The sequence below is a fragment of the Polistes dominula genome, unplaced genomic scaffold (assembly GCF_049000335.1).
Source record: "Polistes dominula isolate Pdom_NZ unplaced genomic scaffold, Pdom_raw_medaka contig_20, whole genome shotgun sequence".
NCBI classification, from domain to species: Eukaryota; Metazoa; Arthropoda; class Insecta; order Hymenoptera; family Vespidae; genus Polistes; species Polistes dominula.
The window spans coordinates 664,973-680,790 of NW_028301147.1; the positions used below are offsets into that span (position 1 = coordinate 664,973).

General features: G+C 27.6%; 2 protein-coding genes and 1 long non-coding RNA gene across 7 annotated transcripts in view; 1 reads left to right on the forward strand and 2 right to left on the reverse strand.

Moving 5' to 3' along the window:
• Positions 1-658: 658 nt before the first annotated feature.
• LOC107067466 (serine protease snk) lies at positions 659-12,897 on the forward strand. Of its 5 annotated transcripts, XM_015323011.2 has the most exons (7): positions 697-1,596; positions 2,509-2,663; positions 3,192-3,304; positions 3,964-3,989; positions 4,062-4,217; positions 4,327-4,496; positions 5,034-12,897. In XM_015323011.2, the coding sequence occupies exons 1-7, from the start codon at positions 1,491-1,493 to the stop codon at positions 5,199-5,201; spliced, it is 894 nt and encodes a 297-aa protein (XP_015178497.2). In that variant the 5' UTR covers positions 697-1,490; the 3' UTR covers positions 5,202-12,897. The 5 variants fall into 5 exon arrangements, with proteins under 5 accessions (XP_089033496.1, XP_015178497.2, XP_015178496.2 ...); XM_089177370.1 differs by having other exon boundaries at positions 659-1,596; positions 3,964-4,217; positions 4,327-4,564; positions 5,034-5,171; XM_015323010.2 differs by having other exon boundaries at positions 703-1,596; positions 3,964-4,217.
• Positions 3,666-4,570, reverse strand: LOC149030877 (uncharacterized). Its single transcript, XR_016178228.1, has 3 exons — positions 4,432-4,570; positions 4,074-4,172; positions 3,666-3,971 (listed from the first exon to the last, which is right to left on the reverse strand). It is a non-coding gene; the product is annotated as an uncharacterized LOC149030877 (long non-coding RNA).
• Gbs-70E (Glycogen binding subunit 70E) overlaps positions 5,223-15,818 on the reverse strand; it is a 48,958-nt gene continuing 38,362 nt past the window's right edge. The window contains exon 5 of the mRNA XM_089177367.1: positions 5,223-13,048. The gene's annotated coding sequence lies outside the window, so the exon portion shown is untranslated. The remainder of the gene's footprint in view (positions 13,049-15,818) is intronic.

The window sequence follows — 15,818 nt, forward strand, 5'->3', positions numbered from 1 at the left end:
TGGTGGTAAAAATATCTAACTCGTTTAACAAGAATCAGTAGTATTCTTACTGAACCCTATGACAGCAGTGTATCTTTCGTAGCATTAATTATTAAATATTATTTTCCTCCTTATTTTTTTTTTTCTAATTCTCCTTCATTATAAGAATTATCCAACGTCATCAAAATACAATGCAAATGTATCTATCATGAGTATCATTTGTTTTTCCTCTTTCTTTTTCACGAATATATTCAAGTTAATTTCTTAAAAATTCATCATCGATTTTCCACTAATTCGATTATATTAAATATCATTTAGAATGAAAGATGATTTGTTTGTTTTATTTTTTTTTTTTTTTTTTTTTTTAGAAGTAAGTAAAATGATCTAGTCGTAGGAAATGTATTTTTTATTTTTTATTTTTTATTTTTTTTTTATTTATATAATATAATTTTCTGAAATTATGACACTTCGTTTTATCTGTGTGTTTATCACGTGAACGAATTTGTTTTATTCTCGTGTTAACGTTTTAATAAAACAATATTTCTTTGGGTACGTGACGATTTCATTTTCAACAACTTTTCTTATCTTTTCTACTAAACAATTTTTTATTTTTTTATATATTTGTTACGTTAAAAAATCAATTCTTTGAAATAAAATGACATAAGTGAAATAAGTTTATTCGGAGCATAGCTTTGAATTCTGGGTTATCTAATTAATGACTTTAATCATTTCTTAATAAAGACATTAATTATCTCGAAATATTATCATATTTCGAGATAATATTGAAGATATATTTCAAACTGTGATGTATTTGTGAAGAAAATGTTGCTACTTAAAATTATAGAATATAAATCATGTTGTTTCAGATCTTTTCCTTGTTTCATTTTAATTCATTACTTTCTTATCAAATTTATCCTCTATATATTATTCTATTTTTTTTTATTTTGATCATTTATCAATTCATTCGAAAACACTACACGAGAATTCAATGCTTCGATTAAATTTTAAATTAATATTTTATTTAAAAAATAAATAACAATGTATCTTTTTTTACCAAGGGTAGTTTGTTAACCTCACCCTCGAACCCTTCTCTTTTATCTGAGCTTGGAACCAGTTAGATATTATCTAGATATTAATCTAGATATCAATTAAGCGGAGTTAATTAATCAATTTTGTTCAAATATTTATTTAATAATTTATCAATAATCTTAAATAATTGTTTAATATTTTTTAGATAATTTACGCGTGTGTGTTTAGTTGTACGATTTATTCATGCCAAATTGAGATAACCAATTATTGTTTATTTGTATATGTATTACACATACATTCATTGATTGTTAACGTCAATGTTTTATGATTTTTCATCTCGTTAACAATTCATGATTAACGATCGAGATTAAAATAATCGATAGAACGAAAATAAATGACTTATCAGCATTATTTTTCTTTATTTCAAGTTTAGATCTTTGAGTATCAAGTTTGTTAAAGTGTTTCTTGTTCAATTAAACGTTATGAATTTGAGTCAAAAATGTTTATCAAATTTTGTTATCGTGTGTTTTTTTTTATTACAATTTATGATATTATTTACAGTTACATTATCCAGAAAAAGTGAAGAAAGTTTGTGTATTTTTTTTCTTTTTTTTTCAATTGTTTCTTGCTCAACGTGTAATACATACAACGTTGAACTGTCTGTCTGTTCTTTTTTTTTTTATTTTATATGGTGTTTTGTGTATAATATACTTTCACCAATTTTCAGACACTCTTCTTAAATATATACAGAAATAGTAGTAGTAGTAGTAGTAGTAGTAATAGTATTACACACGAATAAACTTTCAATATGTTATGTGTTGGTGAGATCAGAGGAAGTTTTCAATGGCGGGAATTTCAAATCGTATTGAACACACAAAGAAGTTAACTTCGCGATCACAATCCATTCATTAACCAGTTAAACGTGTTTGACGACTATATTCGTCATGGAGATGTGACCAAATGTTCTGTTATGACGACTATATACGTCATGCGTAAAAGTTCGTTACAATTTGACGTTTGAATTGTCATTTTGTCGAATTTTGTTCGTTTATTATGTATAAATTAATAAATTATTAAACAAAATTGTTCATTTTCTAAAAATAAAGTCGATCTTTTTGACTATCCAATATTTGAACAGTGCTTGACGATTATATACGTCATCGCTTGATTATCGCGACACACACACACACACACACAACCAGAGCGCATTCTGAGCAACAGATCGCCACACACTTTTAATTGGTTAATATTATTTTATTAATTATCGTAAAATGGATGAATGAGAAGTTTAAATATCCACTGACCTTGGGAAATCTAATCTTTGTATCGATAAGTTTAAACGTAAAACGATTATCTCGTGCGTAAAGATTGATGCACGTAGTCGCCATTTCTTCCTTTTCGTTTATTTTATTTTATTTTTTTTTTTATATTTATTCGTTACTTTTTTTTTCTTTTTTTTTTATCTCTAGAGCTTCTTTCATTTCAGTTATTTTGTTGTAGAATGTGAAGAATACAGTAAACTGGTTTATGAATTTGAGGCATCGCCTGTCCTTCGAATCGGAGCCGGTTTTATTAATGTTTCACGTTGTGCTATAGTTGAGACACCATTGATCGTTGGTGGTGTCAAAGCTAAAACTGCTGAATTTCCACACATGGTAAGTCAAAATGATAAAAATGATAAAATAATTATTGAAGATTTTTTTTATCCCAATGACAACAAATCATGGATTATTTAAAAAATTAATTATCCCATTTTTTTAAAATTTTTCAAACTCGTCATTGGATGGGTAAGTATTTGATATTTACAACAAATTATTTAATAACATTTAAATAAAAAGATAGAAAGGCTAATTAAATTGTTGTCACATTCATCTTGTGTATAGTACTTATTGATTATTAATTATTATTAATTATTGAATTGTTCGAAAAGTAATTTCGTTTGATTTTTTGTTGTAAAAATGAAAACAATTTTTGTTTCAAAGTTCAAACTTAGGATTTATGAGTAGGTTTAAATAGTTTAATTTTGATAAATTTAAACTCTCAACAATTTCACGTATTGCTATTTTGCCAATTTGCATTAATTAATTCGAAAATTGTGTCAATAAACAATGAAATTACTTTTCGAACAACCTAATATGTGATTAATTAAGTATTCGGTTTTTTTTTCTTTTTTGTATCTGCAGGCTGCAATTGGATTTGGTAAAAATTTATCAGACATCTCATGGGAATGTGGTGGAAGTATTATTTCGGAGAAATATATTTTAAGTGCAGCACACTGTTTGGAATCACGCAATAAGTATATTATTATTATTATTATTATTATTATTATCTTTATGAAATAATGTATTTTTAATTGATTAGAGTATACACACTTTCACACGCGAATTTGATAAAATATTGTAGTAAGAGAGAGAGAGAAAGAGAGATGATAAGACTTTAACCCTTTAACCTAAGATTTACGTTCGAGAATTTTAAGCCGGAAATGTAAAAAAGTTCGCGTAATCTTCGAGCCATTTGCACAAATTGTGTAATACGCTGATCGAACCAATCGTAAATACGTGGAACTTAAATAGTGGCAACTATTTATTCACAACCGATACAAAAGAGTGACTACTTTGAAGGACAGTAACAGGTGCAAACATGTAACTCTTGTATCGGTTGTGAATAAATAGTTGTCATTATTTAAGTTCCAATCTACGTATTACAGGCATCGCTCGTGATAGGACGGTCGCGGTTTGTATAAATAAATTTTTGGTGGTACTTGTGGTATCTAACACAATTATTGCATCAGGCTGTAATTACATATCAAATATTTCATAAATGTTTATAATTTGAAAAAATTTAGCGCCGCCGCTAATATTCACTTTTGATCCGATTATTATCGTACACTGGCTATGCTCGTAGTTGTAGGTTAAGGGGTTAATTAAATCTCGTTATTGTTGTTGTCATGTTTAGAGATCCTGCTACAATGGTTAGAGTAGGTATGAACAATTTAGAAGAAAATGAAGATAGTTTACAAGAAAGAACAATAATACGTAGAATAAAACATCCAGATTATCGATTACCTTCCAAGTACCATGACTTGGGTTTGATTGAATTAGATCGTCCTTTGGAATTAAATTCACGAGTTAGACCAGCATGTCTTGAAGTTCATTTTCAACCACCTGGAAAGAAAGCTATTGCAACTGGATTTGGTAAAACAGCGTTCGGTTTGTATAAATATTCAATAAATTATGTTATTAATTTTATTTCGTAGTATTAAAGAAATGAAATGAACAATTTTCTAACAAATTATTAAAATGGTCAATTATATTTTAGATGCAACGTTTGGTAGCAAGGATTTAATGAAAGTGCAATTGGATTATATATCAAAGAAGGATTGTAAAAAACGATATCAATTTGATTTAGGTAGTCGTTATTTACCTGAGGGATTCATACCAAATTTGTTTTGCGCTGGAGTGATGGAGGGTGGCAAAGACACGTGTCAAGTAATTGTTAATGAAAAACAAAATGATATGTTATAAAAAATAATTTAGAAGTGAAACCTGAGTATGAAGTATGAGTGCATATTTTTAACAGTAGTATAATTTTTTATATAATATTATTGTAATTATTTATTTAATATTTATAAAAACATTGCGCCTGTAGATATGCAACCCTCCAGACACACTTTGGAAATGCTGCTTGCGAGCGTCATCTGTCGGGACGGAAATTTATGTTCTACCCGAAAGATAGGCAACCCGTAATACACACGTGTATGAACAGTTTGGACTGAATAAAATGTCCGTCCCAACAGGTGGCGCTCGCAAGCAACAATTTCAAACTGTGTCTAGAGGGTTGCATATCTACAGGCGCAATGTTTTCATAAATAATTATAATAATTTAACTAAGAAGTTTTCACTTTAAAAACTATAATTAGTCTTGAATTTTTTAAATTTATAAACAAATGTTGTTGGAATTTAAAAATTATAAAATTTGTTATCACATTAATAATAAATTTGTTTGTTTTTTATTTTAATTTTTAGGGTGACAGTGGTGGGCCATTGCAACGAGTACTCGTTCATCCTTATTGCACTTACAGCATAGTTGGTATAACAAGTTTTGGAAAATTTTGTGCATACAAAAATTCGCCAGCTGTTTACACTCGTGTCAGTTCATATTTGGATTGGATTGAATCAATAGTTTGGCCATAAACAAAATGAACATGAATTGAATTATTCTTTCATTCTTCTTTTATTGCAAGAACATCCTTGTAGCCTTGTGTTTAGCGTATTTACAACAACATTTGATTCCCATAATATAATATAATATAATTATAATATATAATATAATATAATATAATATATAAGCATGCATACAAATAACGTTCGATAAAAATATATACCATGTGTGTGTATGACTATGTGTGTATAATATATACAACAAAGGGGAAGATAAAACCATAAAATTATTCATTCATAAAAAAAATAATAATAATAATAATAATAATAATAATAATAATAATAATAATAATAATAATAATAATAATAATAATAATAATAATAAAATGTAATTAATAACGATGACAATTGACAAGAAGGTCGATGATTAATTGTAACGTAACGTATATAACATATTATATCTAACGTAACAGAACTAAAAAATAGTCCATTTGTTATTTAATTAATAAAACAAAATAAACAAATTTCTCGTTTTTCTATACAGAAAAAAAAATGTACAATGACACTTACAGGTAGAGAATTGAACATAACCAAAACAGAAACCTCAAATGATATTTTTTCAACGCTGAATTTTTGTATGATCGAACAACAGTCTATTACAGGGGTCGGCAACCTTTTGAATAGAAAGAGCCAAAAATTACATATTTACAAAATTTCCAAGTTTTTAAAGAGTCACCAAATTTTTTCTTGCCAACAATAAATAGTACTCGCATAAATAAAGTATTTTGATTAAAATAAAAAAACTAATCTATTTATATTCATCGGTGCCTAATCCTCTACTCTTTTAACTAAAGAGCCGCATGTGGCTCGCGAGCCGCAGCTTCGTATCCAAAAGAGCCGCATGTGGCTCGCGAGCCGCAGCTTTGTATCCAAAAGAGCCGCATGTGGCTCGCGAGCCGCAGCTTCGTATCCAAAAGAGCCGCATGTGGCTCGCGAGCCGCAGCTTCGTATCCAAAAGAGCCGCATGTGGCTCGCGAGCCGCAGATTGCCGACCACTGGTCTATTGTAAATAAAAAAAAAATGTTCATTAAAAAAACAATTTTTCTTTTTCGATGCTACGCAATCGTCGAAGTAACTTTACATTGAGTTTACCGATACAAACTTTTACAACAAAAAAGATCGATCTCTCACATTTGTTGTTGTTGTTGTTCTTATTTTCTATTTTTTTTATTTGATTTGATTTGATATAATTATTTAGAAATTAATGTTGTTGATTCGAACGTTATGCATGTGTTTTTTTTTGTTTTTTTAATCTTTTTTTTTATTTTTTTATTAGTGTATAAACACGATTACAGAATTGAATTGAAAAAGAAGTTTTGATTTTATATTTTTTTTCTTTTTTTTTGACGAGTAGTCTCAAAACTTTTCAACCTCATTCTATAATACGCGTATTCTTGCGTGCGTACGTGTATATATATATATATATATATATATGCGTGTGTGTATGTGTATATGTATATATATTTATATGCATGGATATATGGATATATAAGTTTTCTCATAAGCTCGATTATGCTTGGTAAAAGTTTTATCAAACCACATTCCCAAAATGTTGTTCATTTTTCATATAATACATACAATATTTACAATATATTATTTATATATACATATATATATATATATATATATATATGTATATATATATATATATATATATATATATATATATATATATATATATATGTACATATATGTATATTAAGTTTAATTATTTATTGAGGATTATCAGTCTTACGGCTCTCATAAAATGGGAAAGAAACAAAAATCTAAATTAATTCATTAATTAACATAAACGATACACATTATATATATATGTATGTCAACTTAACGTATCTAACGTAAATCGGATAAACAATCGTAAAAATTATTATATATCAACTTGTTAATATTATTATTTTTAATAGTATTATAGTACGAATAATTTGCATATATATATACATACACTTAAATCTATCATTGAAAAAAAAAAAAAAATGAAAACTACAAAAAACAAAAACAAGTCAAATAGGGAATAGAATGATTTGACAATCTCGTAGAGTTCATAAATTTTCATTCGTTGCACTTTAACTTTCTCTCATACATACATACATACATTCATACATACATAGACAGACAGACACACGCATACAACACACACACATACAGTCGATAATTATATTATTTCTTCATTATTTCGATTTACAATCGGGTTCGTTAAAGACAATAGAAATGAACAAAAAAAAAAAAAAAAAAAAATAAAAAAAACCAACCATATCTAATCTCATAAAAATGATTCTTTCATTTATAGTAAAAATAATTCGATGATTTGCTCGATGGATGATGATTTGTGAATAATATTATATATTTTTTTAATTAATTAATTATTATTATTCTTATTGTTTGTTCTTGCAAAACATACATATATGTATAATAATATATTTTTTGTTTGTTTTGTATGTACACACGTGTTAAGTATAACAAAATATTAGCTCGAGTCATAAATAACTTTCGTAGAATCTATTTTTCGTATTTACCTATATTATAAGTAACCGAAACTAACGAATTTTTGATATCACTGTATAGATGAGAATTCAGTTTAGTCTTCTGTTAACTTTTTTATGCAGTCAATGTTTTACATTCAACCGTTTTTTCTTAACACGTTCACGCCGGCGCGTACCACCGGTGGCCCGCACTAGACTGTCTCATCGGGCGGCTTGTACCACCAGTGGCCCGCACTAGACTGTCTCATCGGGCGGCTTGTACCACCGGTGGCCCACACTAGACTGTCCCATCGGGCGGCGCGTACCACCGGTGGTTCACCTTTGTCCAGGTTTGAACAAGCAAAAATCACGCGTCGCCAGATGAAGCGCATCTTAGATTCGAGTGCCGCCCCACAGCGCAGACACTGAAAATCGGGCGCCGGCGTCAACGTGTTAAACCACTGAAATGGATAGTAGAAAAGTGCATATTCGAACATGTAATGCTTTAAAAATTGAAACAAGACAATTAGCACTAAAGGTGGCAACTGAACAAATATACACACAGGTGTCTTTGCACTTTATCAGTCGCAGAAACGCCATTGTTTGTGTCTTATAAAAAAAAACGGGAAGTTATTTATAACTCGACTTAATCCTATAATCGAGACATTTGTTTATTGACAAAAAAAAAAAATTCATTTACAACGCTAATCGAATTAGTTTCACACGTTTCATTTGTATTTTATTGAAAAGAGATTTATTTATTTTTTAATATTTTTTTATCTCATCCGTTTCATATGATTAATCGATTTCAATATATATATGTATATATAAACGTGTAGAAAAAAAAGAAATTATTAATCATTATTTTTGAAAATATTAAATAAATGGGTGCATATATTGGGGTGTTTGTAAAAAGGGGTGTTTTGTTAAAGAACAAGGGGTGAATTTTGTTGTGGGGAGAAACGGCAACGACAGCGTACACAAAGATTGAAAGATTTGATTTTTATTGTTGTTGTTGTGGTTATTATTGTTTTGTTTTAAATAATAAATTGTAATTAATTATCGCGTGGTCATTTTTTAAAAATTAGCAAAGTTAAAAATAAATTAACGAGAAATACGCGTTTTAAACGTGTGTCTACTACTAATCTAAGGCTAATATTTAAAATGGCATTTTAGTGGTGTATATATATATATAGAAAAAAAAACACACACATACTACGATTGATTAAACAAATAAACAAATAAACAAAAAAGTAATAATAATAATAATAAACATAACAATGAATAATAACGCATTAAAAAACGATTAGTAAAAAAGAACAAAAAAAAAAATTAAAACACTTACAATCACCACAATCTACGATGAACGCGAATATTATTTTAAACACAAATAAACAAAACGACACACAATGTAAGAATTCGAATTTACAAAAAAAATATGATCTATACAGTGTTCGATAAAAAAAAAAAAAAAAATCAACAACAATGTGTATGAGACAAAATGAACAAATAAAAGGAATCATTAATTATAAAAAAAAATATCGTGATCTAAAATCTGAATGAAGAAAAAAATATGACTGTCGGTTGTTTTGTTAGAAAAAAAATAAGAAAAAAGAAAATATTAAGAACAAAAATTCAAAAATTAGAGAAACGGCGAAATGATGTTTGCTGTTAATTTTATAATAAAAAAAAAAAAAAAAAAAATATATATATATATATAAAGAAAAAAAGAAGTGTTAAATGATATTGAAAATTTTCATCAATTTTTTTTTAAATGATACTCCCACGCTTAAATTTCATTCTCGTTTTCTACCTGGCGTATTATTTTTTTGAATAATATAATAATAATAATTATATAATTATTTTTATAATATAATAAAGACGATAACATTTAAAAAAAAAGAGAAAATGTCGAGCCTTTAAAAAGAAATTTTCATAAATTTATGAGGATGGTGATTAAAAAAAAAAAAAAAAAAAAAACGTTTGGGATGATGCTTTTACAATTGCACGCGCGAGTTTTCTTGTTTTTTTCTTCTTCTTCTTCTTCTTACATTCTATTTAAAATTCTGCACTTGTTTTTAGGAACTTTATATTATTAAAAATGTATCTCTAACTATATTTAATAATATTTAAAAATGTTTGTTTTTTTCTTTTTTTTCGAGTCCTTATATTAAAAATAATTTAATTCAACCATCCCCATCCTTTCCTTTTCCCTGTAAAAATTTACAAATGCGGCTCACATGAATACGAAAAAAAAAAAAAATAAAAAGAAAAATAAAGAGAATTTACAATTAGTCTTTTTGCTGCAATTTTCACGCTATCTTCAAATTCCAATCCTTTCCTCGAAACAACGTATATATGTATATATGTATGCATGTATGTATGTATGCATCTCTCTTTCTCTTTTTCTCTCTCTCTCTTTCACTCTTATAAAGTTTTCGTGCCACTTTTTTTTGCAAATATTAATCTCGGAATTCCGGGCAGCACAGCAGCCTTTTTTTTATCCACTTGACGATTCTCCAATCACATTCAAAGAGAAATATCAACTTCTCTTTTCATTTTTATATACAAACGTAACACAGCCAGCCAGCCAGCCAACCAGACAGCCAGACAGACAGACAGACAGACAGACAGACATACACAAACACATTTACATCATTTACTTGTTTTTCTATACTTGAAACTACACTATTGTCTTTCTGTTTTTCTCAATCTTCAATCCTTTTACTATTTATCAATATTTCTATCTCTCTCTCTCTCTCTTTCTCTATCCCATTCTCTCTTTCACTGGATAATAATAACAAATGTATATATATATATATATAACTTGTAGAATAATATTACGAAAGATAACACGTATAAATATATACACACTTATATATATATAGGTAGTATAATTTGTATATAAACGTGTAGGCGTAATTTTTAAGTAGTAAAAGTAGAAGAATAGTAGTATAGCTCAAGCAATACGTCGTACTCAGAGCAAAAGTGGTTTTATACTCGCGTGATACAATATTTCTATTTCTTTCTTTCAATTATATATATACACATATCATTTTAACATATACACGTACAAAATAGAATTCTCATTGACGCTTAGAAACAAAAAAAAAGAAAAAACATGAAATGATTTCATTGAGTAACTGAGAATTATGAATAGTGTCGTGTATAAGTTTTTTTTAATTGGGATCTCTAATTTGGAATTTAGCCACCAGATAGCGTATTCAAGTGCTAGAGGATGATCCCACGTGGGAGGCGTGTTAACATTTCAACCTATTTATTCTAATTTTGATCATTTTTTTCCTTTTTATTTTTTTTTATTTTTTTTTCAAGCACCCAGCCCAAAAGGTTCACAGTCGTTTTATTCAATTTGTATTTGTTTGTAATTTTTATGTTTAAAACACGAGTATATTGTTACAAGGCCAGTCTCACACTTACATGAGGAACACTTCAATAGGAATAACGCGTGCGAATTTAAATGTATTATGTATGTATGTACGTATGTATGTATGTATGTATGTATATATATATATATATATATATATATATATATGTATATAGATAGATAGTATTTTGTTGGTTTTATATGTATATAAATATACGTTTTATTTGTAATCTCTATGCGTAAGTAGAAAACACTGTAAAAAGCGATAATAATAGCAACAGCACTTTTTCTGTTTTTTTTTTTTTTTGTATAAATTTTTTTGTTCTTTCTTTCTTTCTTTCTTTCTTTTTTTTCATTCTTTCTTTCTTACTCTTTTCGTTCTATTAATATTTTCTTCATTCAATGCTGACAGTCATATTTGTTAATATATTTTTTTTTTTTTTTTTTATATATATATATAAATAATCACAATCGTTGCGTTTAAAAAAAAAAAAAAAAGGTTTATCAATTTGAAAGATAGATTGCACGTATAAAAATCACTCTGATATTTTTACGATGATTTTTTTCTGTTCTTTGTTTTTATATGTTGGGTTGTGTTATTTTATGCGTGCAAGTATTTTTTAATTAATTTTCTTCATCAATTATTTCATGGGTTTTGATTTTTTTTTTTTTTTTTTTTTATTCGAGAGGAACATATGTTTGTAATATATGTATAGATATATACATGCATTTGTATTGTGCATGTGTGTATTTTTCTTGATTATCCTCTTAATTTTTTTCCTCTTACGTTTTTCTTTGTTTGTTTGTTTGTTTGTTTGTTTGTTTTTTTGTCGAGAGAGAGAATATCATTTTTGACTTATATAGTTTTGTAATTTTATTTACATATCACTTAAGGATATCGTCGGATATTAAAAACAAAAAAAAAATATGTAAAATCATCAAAATTGAGATAGGCCAGGGGATCGGCAACCTTTTAAATCGGAAGAGTACAAAAAATTACATATTTACAAAATTTCAAAGTTTTTTTTTTAAAGAGCCACCAAATTTTTTCTTGCCAACAATAAACAGTACTCGCGTAGATAAAGTTTTTTGATAAGAAAAAAAAAACTAATTTATTTATTCATCGGTGCCTAATCCTCGTTAATCGATTCAGAACGATTATTAAATGTTTTTCTTTTTTTTTTTTAACTAAAGAGCCGCAAAGAGCCGCAAAGAGCCGCAAAGAGCCGCAAAGAGCCGCAAAGAGCCGCATGTGGCTCGCGAGCCGCAGCTTTGTATCCAAAAGAGCCGCGTGTGGCTCGCGAGCCGCAGGTTGCCGAACCCTGAGATAGGCCATTGGGAGAAATTAGATCAAAGGAAAAAGGTAGATAGATAAAAGATAATAAAAAAAGATAATGAGTCTCAAATCTATCAAATTATTAATAATAAATATTTGTATAGATGATTTTTATCAAATTTGTTTTTTTTTTTTTTTTTCATATTACAAAGACACACATATACACACATATATATATATATGTATACATGCATATGTCTTTTTATTTTAATTAAAATCTTGATCTTAACTTATCTTTTTTTCATGTTCTATCTTTTAAGACAGGTTTTCTAGGAACGGTCAAGAAAAAGATAATAATTAGAGGAAGAAATAGGAAAGGTGTACTACACTATCATGATGATAATGATAATGATAATGATGATGATAATATCGAGAAGAAAGCACACGCTTCGACGATAACACTAGACATAGTTTGTTACTTCAAATTATTGTAACACCAGGAACTTGTTTCCTTTTTTCTTTTTTTTTTTTTTTTTTTTAATTAACAAACCGATTTAACGGACGGACGAACGGATACGATATATAAATATATATATACGATCATTTAACCGTGCTTGCTTGAATAGAATTTTTTTTATTTATTATTTTTACTCTTCATTATCTATAATGATGCTGTCCCAATCCTGCTGCAACTTGCTATCTGTAAACACACGTATTAAAAACATTTGATTAGTTTCAATAAATTTAGTTAATAAACGTGAAAATATTCACATTTCATTTTATACAACGATTATTAAATATAATAATAATAATGATATAATTATAGTAAGTTTAATTTTAATCATAAGTATTATTCTGTTTTATTAATTATTAAACCTTAGAGTGCTATAAACGCATATATACGTTTAATAAAAATTACCATAATGGTCTATCAATTAATATACGTGTTTATTAATATGAATTAATTAAATTATTCCGTTCCTAAAAAACATTTCAGTTAAAAGTATTCAGCACTCAAAGGATTAATTATTAAACCATTTCATGAGAATTGTTATTAAAACTAAGAACAAAAGACAAAATTGACAAGGATGCATTTCTAAAGGGTGAAAGAGAGACAATGAGAGAGAGAGAGAGAGAGAGATAGAGAGAAATAATAAAATAAAATAAAATAAAATAAAATCAAATCAAATAAAAATCAAGAATGAAAATAATAATAATAATAATAAAAATAAGAAAGAGGTAGAAGATTGAAGATAAAGAAAGATGGAAGTGCAATAAGGACGAGGTAGTTCTTCTTCCAGTGAAGATTACTCTGAACGACCCACGCGTCTAGACGTCTTAAACTTTTTACGGTGCTTGCACGAGGCGTGGTGTATGACGCGAATGGTTCTGTACTTGGAACAACTGCTCCAATATATGTATATATATATGATCCAGTACTACCACTTTTCAACCACGCCTCGCACTAACACATAAACATATATATATATATATATATATAGAGAAGCTTTTATCCTGGATATACCTCGTCCTCGATGTCCCTGATACGTTCAAACTTATATACGAGTATATATATATATATATATACTTGTACTTATGTGCATCGATAACACTATTTTGTATTATTTTTTTTAAATCTTAATATTGTAGAGTATATAAAAACATAAATAATAATTTATACAATTTTTGTTTTTTAGACTTGTATATGTTGTTTCTATTAAAAAAAAAGTATGTATGTAATATTGTATCTACACTAATTTGGATATTTTAGATTATTATTACTACTTATAATATTTATATTATATTTAATTATATAAATTATGTAGCTCACAATCAGTCCGATACACACGTCTTTAAGTCAACGAATTACTTTATACCGTCATCTGTTAAAATCTTATCGAACTAACAGAGATAATAATGACTCTAATTAATTAATAAACAAATAATTCGCAATAAAATAATATTTCGATTATATATTGAGATATAAACTATCCTATCTTTCAAGTTGGATGAAATTGTACATAGTGTGCAAAATTTGATTAAAATCGGTTCAGTACTTTAGGAGTCCATTGCGGACAAACAACGTCATACGTAATTTATATATATTAAGATATAATATATATTAAAATTTATATTAAATTAAATTTTTTTTTAACAAAATTGTATAATCATATATTTAATATTTTATCTTGTAAATTTGTAATAATATAAAATATTTTAATAAAAATTACAAATTGATACGTTTAGATGACAAAATGTTCATTTACAGTAGCAAGACACAATATTTCTATTATAAATTCGATGACACTATAGACAATAAAAAATGACAAGTAGGTTAACGCGTTGAATTTTTCAAGATTTTGCAATGGAATCCTTTTTTTTGGAACGACTAAGTGTGTTTGTGTTAAGAATTCGAATTGAGTTTCGCACAAAATTGTCGTCTATACCGTTCAACCTATATTTCCAAGGTCTAATGCCCGAAGCAACAAGGATAGAAGTCAAGGGTAAAGACGAAGTATCACGTGAAATATTTTGATTGGTATGTCAGATGTTTGTGCGTATGTGTGTGTGTGTGTGTGTACGTCAAACGACGCATTTCAATGTTTCTTTCCTAGATATTATCCGTCGAGGAAGACTGGCAGTAGGCCAAGGATCTTCTTTAACATATTTGCAAGAATTCAACTAATTTATCTATAACGAAAAAAAAAAAAAAAAAAAAAACTATTCTTTCAATGTGACCAATAAAATTGTGACGAATTTTTGCAAATAGATTTTCGTCAAAAGATTTGTCATGGCAATTGACATGGACAAGACCTGTCTTAAAATTTTCAAACTGGGTAATCTTTTTTTAAGGAGAATTGCTAAAAATTGTGCGACTACGTTTTTTTTATGATTCTATTATACACGAGTTGTAGTTTTGAAAAAAAAAAAAAAAAAAAAAAAAAATAAAATGGCTAACTTTTTGATCATCGTATTACAATAATCTATTTAAAAAATAACCTAAATATTTATTTATAAATGCTTACGATGAATTATCACGTGACACGTGATTTAAATTGGTATTGGGATCTCTGGCAGGGAGGGGGGCGTGGCGTAGCAATTTGACCTATCTACTCTAATTTTGAATTTAGCCACCAGATAGCGTAGTCAAGCGATCCCAATAGCAAAATTTCCAAAAAAAAAAAGAACAAGTAAATTAAAATCGTCAGTGGCGTTGTGGATTGATTTTTGAAATAGAATTTTTTTTTTTTTTTAATATATTTCCGTCTCGATATGAAACTTCCGGTTGTATTTGATCGATTTTGAGTTTGTAATAGAAAAAAAAAAAGAAAAGAAAAATAAAACTGAGTGCATACACACACACATACACGCATACATAGACAATGTAGGTTTTGATGCTCAGTCACGATGATGGGTTCTGTTGAATATAAATATATAAACGATGATCGGTAAGATGAAGTCAGCGTAAT

Bases quoted from the DNA above. Each gene is read 5' to 3' on its own strand.
- LOC107067466 (XM_015323010.2), top strand. From the start codon at position 1,491: ATGAATTTGAGTCAAAAATGTTTATCAAATTTTGTTATCGTGTGTTTT. The intron at 2,664-3,191 runs GTAAGTCAAAAT...TTGTATCTGCAG, and splicing joins CTGCTGAATTTCCACACATG to GCTGCAATTGGATTTGGTAA. The intron at 4,497-5,033 runs GTAATTGTTAAT...TTTAATTTTTAG, and splicing joins GTGGCAAAGACACGTGTCAA to GGTGACAGTGGTGGGCCATT.